General features: G+C 34.0%; 2 protein-coding genes across 3 annotated transcripts; one reads left to right on the top strand and one right to left on the bottom strand.

Annotated features, from left to right (window-relative positions):
* Positions 1–2079: 2079 nt before the first annotated feature.
* On the bottom strand, positions 2080–5621 carry LOC103875050 (proline dehydrogenase 1, mitochondrial). 2 transcript variants are annotated; one of them, XR_004448675.1, is made up of 4 exons: positions 4917–5621; positions 3623–4274; positions 3174–3529; positions 2080–2277 (listed from the first exon to the last, which is right to left on the bottom strand). XR_004448675.1 is itself a non-coding variant. In XM_009153497.3 (3 exons), the coding sequence occupies exons 1-3, from the start codon at positions 5478–5480 to the stop codon at positions 3249–3251; spliced, it is 1497 nt and encodes a 498-aa protein (XP_009151745.1). In that variant the 5' UTR covers positions 5481–5621; the 3' UTR covers positions 3153–3248. The 2 variants fall into 2 exon arrangements, 1 of the variants encoding a protein (XP_009151745.1); XM_009153497.3 differs by lacking the exon at positions 2080–2277 and having other exon boundaries at positions 3153–3529.
* A 5443-nt stretch (positions 5622–11064) lies between these two features.
* Positions 11065–13481, top strand: LOC103875048 (probable 2,3-bisphosphoglycerate-independent phosphoglycerate mutase). Its single transcript, XM_009153494.3, has 4 exons — positions 11065–11283; positions 11536–11856; positions 12083–12228; positions 12305–13481. Exons 2-4 carry the CDS (start codon positions 11545–11547, stop codon positions 13332–13334), a joined length of 1488 nt encoding a protein of 495 aa, XP_009151742.1. The 5' UTR covers positions 11065–11283; positions 11536–11544; the 3' UTR covers positions 13335–13481.
* Positions 13482–13501: the final 20 nt, after the last annotated feature.

Here is a 13501-nt window from a genome sequence, read left to right as displayed (position 1 = left end):
AAGCTTATATGTGTTTTGGTAATGATATTATATGTATTATTTCCAGAATAAATACTTTACTATTGATAATATTTTCATTTCATTATTTTGTAAACAAAAACCAAAAACCAAAAACTAAAAACCAAAATCTAAAATTACCAATCATGTTTTTCAAAAAACTAAAATCTGCTGCAAAATCAAAAACCAAAAACCAAAATCTAAAATCCAAAAACCAAAAACTGAAAACCAAAAACCAAAATCCAAAAACTGAAAACAAAAAAACAATCATCACCTCAATCATAAGCTTTACTTCACCCATTGAAAAGATCTAACCATGGGTTATTTTATTAGTTAGTTCGAGTTTGCCTAAACCTGAAACTATCCACTAATACCAACATGCGAGTAACAGCGACTTGGAATGTTTTAAATGTAACCTAAATAGAACTGATGAATTTTAGAAACAGCTAAAGTGGCGACATGAATTCCAAGAGCAACAAACATGATATATTAATCTCTCTGTTTTAGGTTATGAAGTTGGATATCGGCCACATCGACCAATCAATTATATCTATTTCCAATTTTCCATCAACCATCTTGTCGACCAAGATTATGGGCCGTATCAGGATATCTCTGGAACCAAAAAGTCGTAACTCGGGGTTCTACTTATTTTTCCGCTAGCACCTGCAAACGCAAAGTTTTTCGATCGGTATCAGCAAATAACAGTTATTGGCATTTTGCAACAGTCACAAAAAACGCATTAGATCGCTCAAAACTATTCCAAACCTCTTAAATCAAAAGATGGTTCCCGCTAACGTTTGCAGTTGCGGGAGGTCGCATGTGGATAAATAAATCTAAAATATTTTCTAAAAATATTTTAATTTTTTTAATTTAAATTTAAAAATTAAAATATTATATATATATATATATATATATATATATATATATATTTAATATAAATAAAAATATATACACACTTTATATTTTAATTTTAATTCATTAACAGTATCATAATTTATTGTATTAAAACTTTAAACAAAAATTATTCACTAAAATTTGTAAACATATATATATATATATACATATATTAAAATATGTACATACATAAACAAAATAAATCATTCTTTTAAAAGTTCTAATATAAATCTTCCAAAAAAATCTTATTAAAATTATAACTTTCATTAAACTATAAAAAAGCAATATTGCTATTAATTATAATTTATCATAATATTATGTTTTTGATATTTTATAATGTATTAATATTGGTAATTTATTATTAAACTGTTGCAATATCTCATAATCGACTAGTCATAAAGATCATGCAAACGCACCCATTTCTAACAGTTATATTCATCGTACAAATCTCTTATTAACAACAGAAACTACAATCATCCACATCTCCAAACTTGCGATAACCGCAACCGTTGCGTTTCAGTTAATCAAACCCTAAATCAGAACAAAACTGAAAACCGAATAGGTACTCAAATTTTCATAATATAGTTTATACACTAACAAATATTAATTTTAATTAGTTTTACAATAATAAAATAAATGTAAAATATTATTGATAAACTGGAATACCCGAAAAAAATGAATCACCAGAATAATTTTTATCTAAAGTATTTAAAATTATCTGAATTGTCTAACCTTTTATCCGAAAACCTAAAAATCTAATATTTAATCCGAAATCTGTTTTTTTTAACCCTAGTTAACCGGAAAAAATTGAAACCAAACCGGAACTGAACGGGATCCAAAGTTACTTTGAATATTAGTCAATTTTCAATTTTATTATCCAAACTGAATCAAAAGCAGAAATAACCAAATCGAATGTCGAGGGCTACTTAGTACCATTCCTTAAAATTAATAACATCTTCTCCCCTACAAGTTGTGGCCTCTTATTATTAGCTTAACCATCTTTAGAGCAGCTCCTACTGTGAATGATAAATGGCGTTCTCATCATTAAAAATATAAATAAAATAATAAAACATGAGAAAGAAGCATGAAAAATTCTTGTATAAGACATTTGTAGAACTTGGTTAGATACTAAGCTAAAAAATCAATACATTATAGTACTAATATATTAAGAAATGACCGAATCAAGAGTAAATAAAAAAGGTAATTCCATTATTATTGATAAGGAAGGGTGAATATACATTGGTGAATAATAATTGAAATAATTAAATACATAGTTTTGTGACCCAAAAAAATTTATATATAGTCCGTTACGACAAAGCCACATGAAATGTTCATCCCTACTCCATTTTTAAAAATAGTTTTTTCTTATAATCTACATATATATATATTAGGGGTGTTCAATCCGGATATCGGTTCGGTTTTGGTTCGGTTTTTTTCGGTTTTCAGTATTTCGGTTAGTAAAATATAACTACCATTCTAAATCCATATTTACTTCGGTTCGGTTCGGTTTATATACCGTCGGTATTCGGTTTATTCGGTTTTATACCAAAAAACATAATTATTTTGTTTGAGATCATATTATATGAATTTTAGAGTCATATTGTCAACACAGTCATTTATTAAAAATATATTACATGTTCAAATAGATGAACAAAAAAGTAAAAATGCTTCTACCATCAAATAAAATAATCAATTCTATAACTAAAATTAAAGCTTGAAATTTTAAAAATAAAAATATGAAACAAAACAAAAACATAAAAGAAAAGTTTTTTCACTCTTCCATATTTAGTGTTCATTAAAGTCATGTTTTTTCAATTGAAAATTTCCCATTAATTATTGTCCATCAAATTTATAATCTTCATATTAATTAAGTGCATACTAAAATAAATCAAAAATATCAAAAAAGACTTAGAAAATAAGATGTATGAATTGCGATGTATTGTTATTTAGTTATAGTTCAAGTGTTTTACAAATTAAGGTTTTTTATTACTATAAAATTATGGTAATAGTTATTAATACAAATTTAACTTATGTAACAAATAGATTTTCATGTATTGTTTTAAAATAGATACATATTTACATGTTTCTACTTTTAATCGGTTTTGTTCGGTTTATTCGGTTTAATCGGTTATATACCAAACCATATCCAAATCCTACGGTTTTTATAAAATTATATCCATTCAGTTTATATGGTATATACCAAAACCAAACCATATTGTCTATTTCGGTTCGGTTCGGTTCGGTACGGTTCGGTTTTACCATATTGAACAGCCCTAATATATATAGAACAAATTTATTGATCTACATTTCCCAATTCCATTCAGTGGCTCCACACATAAGGACTTATACTCTTCTCTTCACGCAATTCCAGCGATTAGTCTCCTCTTAAGTTCCATCCTCATGAGTTGACGATCATTGGCACCCGTGGCCATCATTCCCCGGTTCTCATAAGCACGTCGGAGAAGATACGGTATAGCGGTTTCAACCGGTCCATATGGCATGTATTTGCTTACATTGAAACCGGCTCTCTTTAAACCGAAGGACAATGCATCTGACATACCGTATAGCTGCGCAAACTCAATCTTCCCGTTCTTTTTATCGATGTTGAGCTCACTAGCTTTTTTTGATGCAAGTCCCCCTAAAATTTAGAACATTTCTCCAATTAGTAAATCTATATATTTCACTAGAAAAACAACGATAATAGCGTTTAAATTGTGATTCAATGTCTTACCCGAATCAGCGTTATGTGTTGCAAGAACAACACCAAATCCTGATCCATTGGAGGCTTTCTCCATCAAGAAGGTCATGCAGTCATTGTAGCAAGCGTGCGTATTCTGAATTGTATCATGGATTGGTGACTTGTGTCCCAAGGAATCTGCTAGTCTAGCTTCGCTAGACATATAAGCGCCTCTCACCAATTTAAAGCCCATAGGAACACCTTCTTTCTCGGCTTCTTGAACGGCCAAGTGCAACCTCTCACCAGCATCTCTCAAGTAGGCTTGAATGGTGTTGTAAACGATGGGTCTGTCTTTGTCCGTGTTGAATATGATAGCTGATGAATAAGCCATGTAATCGATCGCCGGTTGGAGGATTGTGTCTTCAGCATCGACCAACAAAGGTACATTGGACTCTTGGCATTTCCGACAAATTTCTTGGATCCTTACGTGAGCTGCTTCGAGCTCCCGTTCTTCTTCGGCGGTCAACGGTTCCGGTTCTGAGTTAGTGTGGTAGAGAGGACTTGAATCGGAGAAAACCGGGAAAGATTTGAGCTTCCACGAGAGTTTGAAATTTTGACTTTTGTATTCCCATCGAAGCAAATCGCTCACTCGTTTTAGAAGACTGATGGGACATATCGCGGTTATCTTCACGACCACTGAGCTAAACTGTTAGGACAAAAGAGAAAAATAACGGGTTACTATCAAACCAAAGGTAATAAATAAACCGGATCAAACCGAAGTTTTGGTTCAAGGAGAATATTCATAAAGTGTCGGAAAGATCTAGTCCACCTACAAGCTCAGAGTTCCAACTAGGACCTCGTCATAAATCTAGTCGGATAGTGACGTATTGTTTTTATTTATTTTTTCATTTAATCAGAACTATTTTTAAAATAAATAATTAGATAACAAGTCATTTTCATAAGAGAAAAAGCAAGTTGGCTGTGTACTTGCTACTTATCAAAAGTTCAATAACGCGTAAGAGTAGTATAATCAACATATTCACTATTTTCTTATATGAATAGATATTAATGTGCACGTTCATAATAATCTGTGCAAGTGCATTTTGCCAGGGTACGGAGATTTGGTTGTCTAACCAAGTTGCCCTACTCTGATGATCACCCCTCATTGTTTAATAAAAATAGTTATGAAATAATTAATTTTAAATATATGGTCTTTATCGATTTTTCTTTTTGTATGTTATACGATTTTAATAATGTAAAATAATTTTGAAAAGGGGAAAACAGAGGAATCTGAATAGGAACAGAGAAGTAAGACACATGAGGTAACTGGAGTTAAAGATTTGCTTACGTGAGATGTAGGTAAGGATTTTGCTGCTTCGATGGTTCGAAGGAAGTGTTGCATGTTCTCATCACAAGTGGCAGCGTCATCGGCATGTTCCACGCCGTACACAAGCATACCTTTAAGACCCGAAGCTTCGTAAACGCTCCTCACGCGTTCCGCAGCCGCGGCGGCGTCTTCACCGGCGCAGAAGTGGTCATAAAACGTACTTTTCACAAGGCCAAGGACCATACCACGTGTCAAGGCGGTGTCCATGAGTTTAGAGCTCATGATCCACGATCCAACATCCACCATGGGACCTATCGCGGCCGCATGCAGCACGGCGGTGGAGCGGAGGAGAGCGGATGTGGGCATAGAGGAGAAGAGACGGGCTTGGTCGGAGAGATCGATGTCATGGTGAGCTTCATTGGGTTTTGGGTGGTGGAGAGGTGGCTCTGGTTCTTGTTGTCCGAGGGAGAGAATATCCGGGACGGCGGCTGTTGAAGCCGTTACGGTGGGTGGACCCACCGGTTTTAAAGCGGAGAAACGGTAAGGACGCCGGATAAAGTTAGTTCGGAGGAGACGGGTTGCCATAAAATTCAAAGATTTTCCTTTTGAAACAAAAAAAGAAATTGTTTTTATTCTCTTTTGATGTTTCTTAGGCTTTTCGGATTTATCGCTCTTTTCTCCTCTCTTCTTTTTTGTTCTCTCAACGCTTTAATGTGTGTTTTATTTTGTTACTGCAAACATATATTTATAGAAGAACATAAAACCATACACGTTTTAGGTGTTTGATATATATAGAGGCCGATGTGTACAATTCTTAATTGGATTGGGATAAAATTAATCATCTAAAATTACAATGGGATCTTTATAAAGAAAGTCGATGTTTTTTAGAATTTCCTTATGACTAATTTGAAGATTTTACTTTCATTTTAACTCAAAAATATATTCTACCATGTATTAGGAGGAATCTTTTTTTTTTTTTGACAACCATTAGGAGGAATCTTAAACTACCAAAATTTTAATTAGTTTCTAAATTAAGTTTTGGTATGGTATCGCACCATTATGGTTATGTTATGTGGTACATGATGTGTCATCTACTCATCTTGACAAAAGAATAGGAACTTATAAAGTTTTCTGCATTATGGTACGATTTAATGATTTCTTAATTTTAAATACATATATATATATATATATAGTTGTTTTTCAATCACAATGAGGTATAGTGGAGAATCTAGAAAAACTACCATATATAATTAATTTTTAATTATGTCTTCTGCGTTACTGATGCTTTCCCAAACAGTGAAACAAACAGGAACTATGTTTTTGCTTACTCTTTGATTGAACTTTTGACATCATAATTTTAATATATGTAATGTAGTTATCAACTACTAGTAGTGGATATTATTATTTTCTATACATAAAAGAGTATACGAGGAACGGAAATCAAAATTAAATTTGAACACAACTTTGAAATCTCGAAGCTACGCTATTTATTTTGGTCCACAAAATTAGATGATTGCGCCGTAATTTTCTGAGTGAACATATATTTGTTTTGTATTGAAATAATAATTACGGACGACACAGACAGCAAGGTCCTGACTATGAATGAGTCATCGGATAATATTTAATTGATACATTGTGATAAACTTTAATATTTCTAAATTGAAAAAGGAGTTTTCTAAATTAAATGAGTTGTTTCTAGAGAGACAGTGGAGGAAGATATGAAAGATGAGTGGATGGTGAATCGGATGCAACATGAGCCATGAGGACCTAGACTTGTTCTTTGAATCTTTGACTTTTCTAAATCGGAATCTTTGGAATCTTAATGATCACTAATTTGAATTAATCAGCAAAGTTTCTCTCCTTAATAAAAGTAAATAGTTAAAAATAGATTTGAAGTAAAATGGTTTACTTCAGCACAATCTCGATTTCGATTCATCCATGTTTTCCTTCTATTTATACAAATATACAGTAAATGTAAATTTTATTATTTTATTTGTACAAACGCCACTACTAAAATTTTATTTTTAAATAATATATTTATTTATATAAAAGTTCTCTTAGTCCAGTGGTTTAACTAATGATTCATTAATACTTTTACATCAAGAAGTCTAGGGTTCAAACTCCAAAAAACGCAAATTATGCAGATTATTGAGAAAAAATGGTTACAAGAGGTCTTCAACATGGTGCATGGTGTATCATCGAACATGGATCTCATAGGGCGGCTTGGAGTGATGCAGTCAGACGTGCATTCTCATATGATGGTAGAATTGTTGGCTATAAAATCGTTTATGTAAATATTTATCACTGTTGTAATAGCATAATTAATCACTCGTTAAAAAAATAATATATTTATAGCACAATTTTAACAAGTATGATAAATAATTAATAACAAGTTAATATAACATTATGTTATTTATCTGAATTACAGGAAACATACAACTTTTGTTTACAGTTTTTTTTTCTTCTTTCATAGCACTTGTTTGTTCTTCTAATATATCCATAATTTTAATTTCTCACCAAATAATTAAATAGAAAAATTTATCAAATAAGATTTTACAAAAGCTAGTGAAGTAGCACTTAAGTACGATAATTCTACTTCCTAAATGATAACTTAATTTAAACTAAATTTTCAAACCACTTGACGCAATAGTGAAGACGAACCAACCAAAGCTAGAGATAAGATACCACTGGAAGTATAAAATTTGAATAGTTTTGTACCTTTTAAAAACTACAATAGAGAATCTTTGACAGAAGCAGATCTTTACAAAAACAATAGGAAACAAAAAGCAATAGAGTGGTACCCACTTTGGCCCCCCCAAAATGGCAGTGCTACCAAGTTTACGGCTCATGTATTGTGTAATTTGAGCCGTTAGATTGAGGAAAGGGAGAAGGTGAGAGGGTCACGTGAGGAAGTAAAGAGGTTAGGTGAGCATTGGACACGATAGCTGCCCAGCTGTAGCCGCCATTCATTGGTCCAGCCCAACCTTCCATGCAATTTCGTTTAGTTTTTTTTTGTTTCCCAAAAACAATAATGAAAATTAAGTTAATCCGTAGTCCTTTTACTAGTAATTTGTTAAGTGAATCTTTTGTTCAAACTGTATCAGTAAAGTGTAAACGAACTTGATGGTGTTGATTTCAAGAATTAAAACTACTCCTATAGTTTGATGTGTAAATCAGACTGCATTATTGTTATCTTCAGATACCTTTATTCAAAACATATATATAACTAATCAATTTGGAAAAATCAAATCAGATCAAAATAATTGATATAAAGGTTAAAGTATAAATTTATATCTACAATTCATATCCAAATATGAACCAAACTACTATAAATTTCTTTGAAATAAGGATTTATTTTATAAGAATCCAAATCTACACAAATTAAAATCGAAACCATAACAAAATTATGCTATATGGGGGGTAATAATAATAATATATATATATATATATTCTTCTTTACGAATAAACTTATGAAAATATTTTTACACGTTTATCAAACTATTGATATACATGATCAATTCGACAATTTTTAATGAGCAAATGCTAATAAGATAGACCTCCAGCATTTGTCCGTCTCATGGACCTATATGGTACTAAAAAGTTCACGATTTCGTGTTGTGCGTCTTTTTCAGTGAATCATCACTATTTTTCTCCTTGCTTTACCTCGTCCGTCAATAGAGAGTTGAAAACGGTCTAAGAAACAAAATGTATACTATATAGCAAATATGTGACTATCTATATAAACACGAACCATATTAAAAAGAAAACAATAAGATAAATGGAGAGCTGCGAGCGCATACATTTAACAGCTAGGTATCATAATTTTTCTTGGACAGCTATCTCTTTACGGAGTAGTATTTTACAATTGTAGTCTTATACATGTTTGTGTTCAAAAAAAAAAAAAAGAAGTCTTATACATTTTTCTGTTGTGTAGTATCTTTCGTGGTCACTAGGGACCTAGTGTGAATATATGCAGTACTTTTTACTTTAATAGGGGGATAGTGAATGCAACAAGTTGAGTCCTTTCGAAACCCACATGCCGAAGGTTTTTAGAATAATGAAAAAGACTGCCCATGAGCTGCCAAATTAATTTAATCGTGATGAGTCAACAATGAGTAGATGCCAACAATGTTGGAAACTTCGCAAATTATTAAACTATATAGCTGTACAACATTTATATATATGCATTCCCCATATCATTTCATTATATTTAGAGCTGTATATCAACTTCACAAATGTATATGTATTATTATATGGACGTAGTTAGAATATACTTCTGTGTATAAGAAAAATATTCAATAAGACGCGTAAAATAGTATGAGTAATGCATGATCAGTTTGACTATTTATAACTCTAAGCCAATAAAGTAATTAAAAGTCAAATAGGTTATATACTAAATGAATTAAATGATGAATATGATAAAATATCTAGACGTGTTTACAGAGAGGCTATTGTTTGAAACACCAAGAATAATAATGGTATTCGGTCTTTCACCTAGAAACTTTGGTAAAACTATTTGGTCTTGAGATGCAGCTAACTATTGCAACATCAGAATTCAAACAAACCCGTGGAAAAAAGCTACTCCCGACAAAGGAAGTGTTAGTTTTTTTTTTTTTTTTTTTTTTTTGTAAAAGGGCATTCATTTAAAAGACAAAGTACAAGATATGATTTGTTAGATCACATAGTTTGAGAAAGTTAGATACACAAAGTAAGCATTGAAAGAGCTATAGAAATCCAATGAGTTAGAACAACTCTTTAGTTTAACCAAACTTGGAAGGTTTCTTGTGCGCTTGATTAGGAACCTCGACCCTTACGACCTCGGTTTCCTCGTCCACGAACTGTATGCCATTCCATCTCTTGGTACCTTTGTGTAGGCTTGAGCAGCCTACCCCCTCTTGACACACTTCCATATTCATCCATTTGCTCATTTATATGGAAATCACTCTCCATATTAACATGCTCTTGGATGAACTTGGTTGAGGGAGGGGTCATGTTTGTTGGATCAGTTCCTGAGGGTGTAACACTCTCTTTACTGATAATAGCAGATGGAGCATTGTCCATAATTTGGACTGGAGTAGTGTGAGCAGATGGTGAACCTGCTAGTGTAGACGCTGAAGTTAACTTGGCATTTGGAGACAAGTGTTCGAAAGCAATATTTAAGCTATCCTTAGAAGAAGTAGCACCTTGAAAAGAAGAAACTGTTTTTTCTGAGAAAGCTTCTGACCCTCCGAATTGGGAAGTAGTGTGATGAGGCTGAAGCACTGTTGAAGACTTAGCTACTGTTTGAATTGGCAGGATATCTTCGATCACCTTAGGCATGTTGCTCTCTAGTGTCTCTTTACTAGATTCAGTGTTTACCAACAACGAGTTGATATCAACCACAGGAAGTGTTAGTTAGGTAAAGTAATATACTTTCACTTTGCACGTTGATGGTTAACAACTTATTTGTTCGACTGAATAAAAACGAAGATATCACAACATCAATATCTTGTAACAAGCAAACCTGGAATTTTTTTTTATCTTTATAAACATAGAAAAAGTGCCAACCAATTATTTTGAAATATATAAACATATTTGTATAGGTCATAGGTCAACAATTGTTTAGTGGAGAATGAGTGGTGCAACTTGAGCACTTCATACATATACACATCTGCAATTTTTTTCTCCCACAATGAGGATATCGTAAATCAAAGAAATCGAGACTAGCTAGCATGAAACAAGTCATCTCGATTTGTCAGTTTGACTTGATTATTTATTTCTTTGCCATTATACAAATGTTAGCGTATAATTAAAGATGAATATTGATATATACAAAATAAGTTAATCCACCAAAATAACATAATTAACCAATACAAACTCTTTAGAAATGAATTTATCTACAAATTGTCAAGGTAATTTCTACGCTTGTTAACTGATCAATTTCATTGTTTGGATCAGGTTTATCTTTGTGTAAATTTGATTTCTGGCTTCCTATTTTACGGCTTTTCACAAAATATTCCAAATATGGTTTGCTATTTTTTTGTGTGTGTGTCAATCATACATTATTTGTTGGTGTATTTAAATATAATTACATGTAGCAATTCTATATCCTGGCGACCCAATAAAGTGATGGGCCTAAGCAAAAATATCTGATTAATAATCTAGCTTAGAGTTGTTATACTGGCCCATCTTATTATGTCCATATTATCAAAAACCCTAGTCACCAGGTTTTGGAACGCTTGTTCATTCTAAACCGGTCAATTGTATGCTCTGATCCGGTTTGGGTTAATTTAAAAAAATCTTTTCTTTTGTAAAAAGAGATTCTCAAGACAAAAAGCAATCTGAAACACAGAGTGATGATGCAGCAATAGAATTACATTCTTTGAAGATCAGTTCTCTCTTTTGTCAGGTAACGAAACTTTCGGATCATGCAATGACTCTACTCTCTATTGGAATTTGCTTCCTAAGTTGTTGTTAATCACTCTGTCTTTGTGTGTATTCGTGGCTGTACCTTAGTTTCATCTCTGCATGATGATTTGAGATATTGTAAACAACAATAAAAAATCAAGTCTTTGTGATGTTGAATCCTAAAGATCGAGTCTTTTGTGATGTTCAATTCTAAAGATCAAGTCTTTTTGTGATGTTGGATTCTATAAAAAAGGTAGCAGAGATGGAACAAGGTGATGAAGAAGTCAAAAAGAGAGTTGCTTTTGTCCTGATCGATGGTTTGGGAGATGTCTCAATACCTAAATTAGGCTACAAAACTCCTCTGCAAGCAGCTAACATACCAAATCTCGACGCAATCGCATCAGCTGGAATCAACGGTCTAATGGATCCAGTGGAAGTTGGGTTGGGATGCGGTAGTGACACTGCTCACCTCTCTCTGATGGGTTATGACCCCAGAGTGTACTACAGAGGACGCGGCGCGTTTGAGTCAATGGGTGCAGGGTTAGCAATGTCACCAGGTGATATAGCTTTCAAGGTATGGCCCATCTCTTGTAGATTCTTCTTGTAGGTTTCATCAATGTTCAAGAAATCGGTAGGAAGGTGGCGGTGTTTAGGCGTCTTATAGAGGATTATTGTTTAGGCGGGCGTCTAGACCAATTTTTTTTTAAATGCGTAAGCAGATTTAAAAAGTGGTTTGAAAAAAAATCGTTTCGTTCATACTAGAGGGACCGATTTAGAATACTGAGTTTGATATTGTGCAGTCTAATTTCGCGACGTTGGATGAGGAAACTGGCATTGTTGTTAGTCGAAGAGCTGACCGGCATTTCGAAGAAGAAGGGCCTATACTTTGTGCAGCTCTTGATGGAATGAAGCTTCCTTCTTTCCCTGAGTATGAAGTGAGAGTCAGGTGCTAAGTGTACCGTTACTAAGTCTCTTTCATGATGTTTTGGTTTTGTGCTAAAGCAAAGATCTTTGTGTAACAGATATGCAACGGAACACAGATGTGGAGTGGTTGTAAAAGGACCAAAGCTCAGTGGGAACATCTCAGGAACAGACCCTTTGAAGGATAACCGTTTACTTCTCCAAGCTAAACCTCTGGATGAATCAGAAGAAGCTAACCACACAGCTAACGTCGTTAACGAACTATCCAAAGAGATATCACGCATTCTTGTTACCCACCCGGTTAACGCAAAGAGGCTTGCACAAGGCAAGAACATAGCTAACCTCGTCCTTCTAAGAGGCTGTGGCATTCGAATAGAGGTTCCTCCTTTCGAAGAGAAGCATGGTTTGTGGCCGTGTATGGTAGCACCGACCAAGATTATAGCAGGACTTGGTATGTCCCTCGGCATCGACATTCTAGAAGCTCCAGGAGCCACTGGTGATTACAGGACGCTTCTCACATCGAAAGCGGTTGCTATAGCCAACGCACTCTCAGCTCCTTTGAGCCCTTGTCCTAATGTCTTTGTCCCGGGAGAGGACGGGCATAAACCGGGAAGGTCAGGTGGTTATGACTTCGGGTTCCTTCACATAAAGGCTATAGATGATGCTGGTCATGATAAGGCCACGATGTTCAAAGTCAAGGGCTTGGAGGCTGTTGATAAGGCCATACGCCAGCTCGCTAAGCTTCTATGGCAAGCTGAGTCTTGTAGTGATTACCAGTACTTCTTGTGTGTGACCGGTGATCATTCTACTCCGGTTGAGTACGGAGACCACAGCTTCGAGCCGGTTCCGTTCACGATGTGCCGGTTGAGAGAGTTTGTGAGTGCTGTTGGAGGAGAATCAGCGCTGTTGGAGACGTCTTTGGAACCTTTTCCACTTCCAACGGTTGTGGAGTGTGGCGAAGATGTTGCCGGAAAAGAGGAAGACGGTGGGAGGAAGGAGACTCCTACGGCGGTTGGTGGTGATTCAGTTGCGGAGTTGAGTGAGATTGCAGCTGCGAGAGGGTGTCTTGGTCGTTTCCATGGTGGTGAAATGATGGGAGTCATCACTAAGTTTCTTAAGCTTGAGGTATGAGTTTTCTAAACTTTTGCATGTTTATTTGAGAATTTGAATATTGGAAGTGTAATAAAATGATTAAAAGATACAAAGAATAATGTTTACTAATCTTTTTACCAATTTCTCTTATGGTTTCTCACATGTAATACATAAATCTTTAGACTATTTATCAAATCAGTGGAGGT

Source organism: Brassica rapa, chromosome A06 (genome assembly GCF_000309985.2).
Source record: "Brassica rapa cultivar Chiifu-401-42 chromosome A06, CAAS_Brap_v3.01, whole genome shotgun sequence".
Classification (NCBI taxonomy): Eukaryota; Viridiplantae; Streptophyta; class Magnoliopsida; order Brassicales; family Brassicaceae; genus Brassica; species Brassica rapa.
Note: the sequence above shows the minus strand (reverse complement) of the source record. Positions and strands in the feature narration are given on the sequence as shown.

Excerpts from the sequence above, each read along its gene's own strand:
- LOC103875048 (XM_009153494.3), top strand. The coding sequence starts at position 11,545 with ATGGAACAAGGTGATGAAGAAGTCAAAAAGAGAGTTGCTTTTGTCCTG. Across the intron at positions 11,857-12,082 it reads CAGGTGATATAGCTTTCAAG|TCTAATTTCGCGACGTTGGA; the intron begins GTATGGCCCATC and ends GATATTGTGCAG. Across the intron at positions 12,229-12,304 it reads GAGTATGAAGTGAGAGTCAG|ATATGCAACGGAACACAGAT; the intron begins GTGCTAAGTGTA and ends TTTGTGTAACAG.
- LOC103875050 (XM_009153497.3), bottom strand. The coding sequence starts at position 5,480 with ATGGCAACCCGTCTCCTCCGAACTAACTTTATCCGGCGTCCTTACCGT. Across the intron at positions 4,275-4,916 it reads AATCCTTACCTACATCTCAC|TTTAGCTCAGTGGTCGTGAA; the intron begins GTAAGCAAATCT and ends TTGTCCTAACAG. Across the intron at positions 3,530-3,622 it reads AACACATAACGCTGATTCGG|GGGGACTTGCATCAAAAAAA; the intron begins GTAAGACATTGA and ends TCTAAATTTTAG.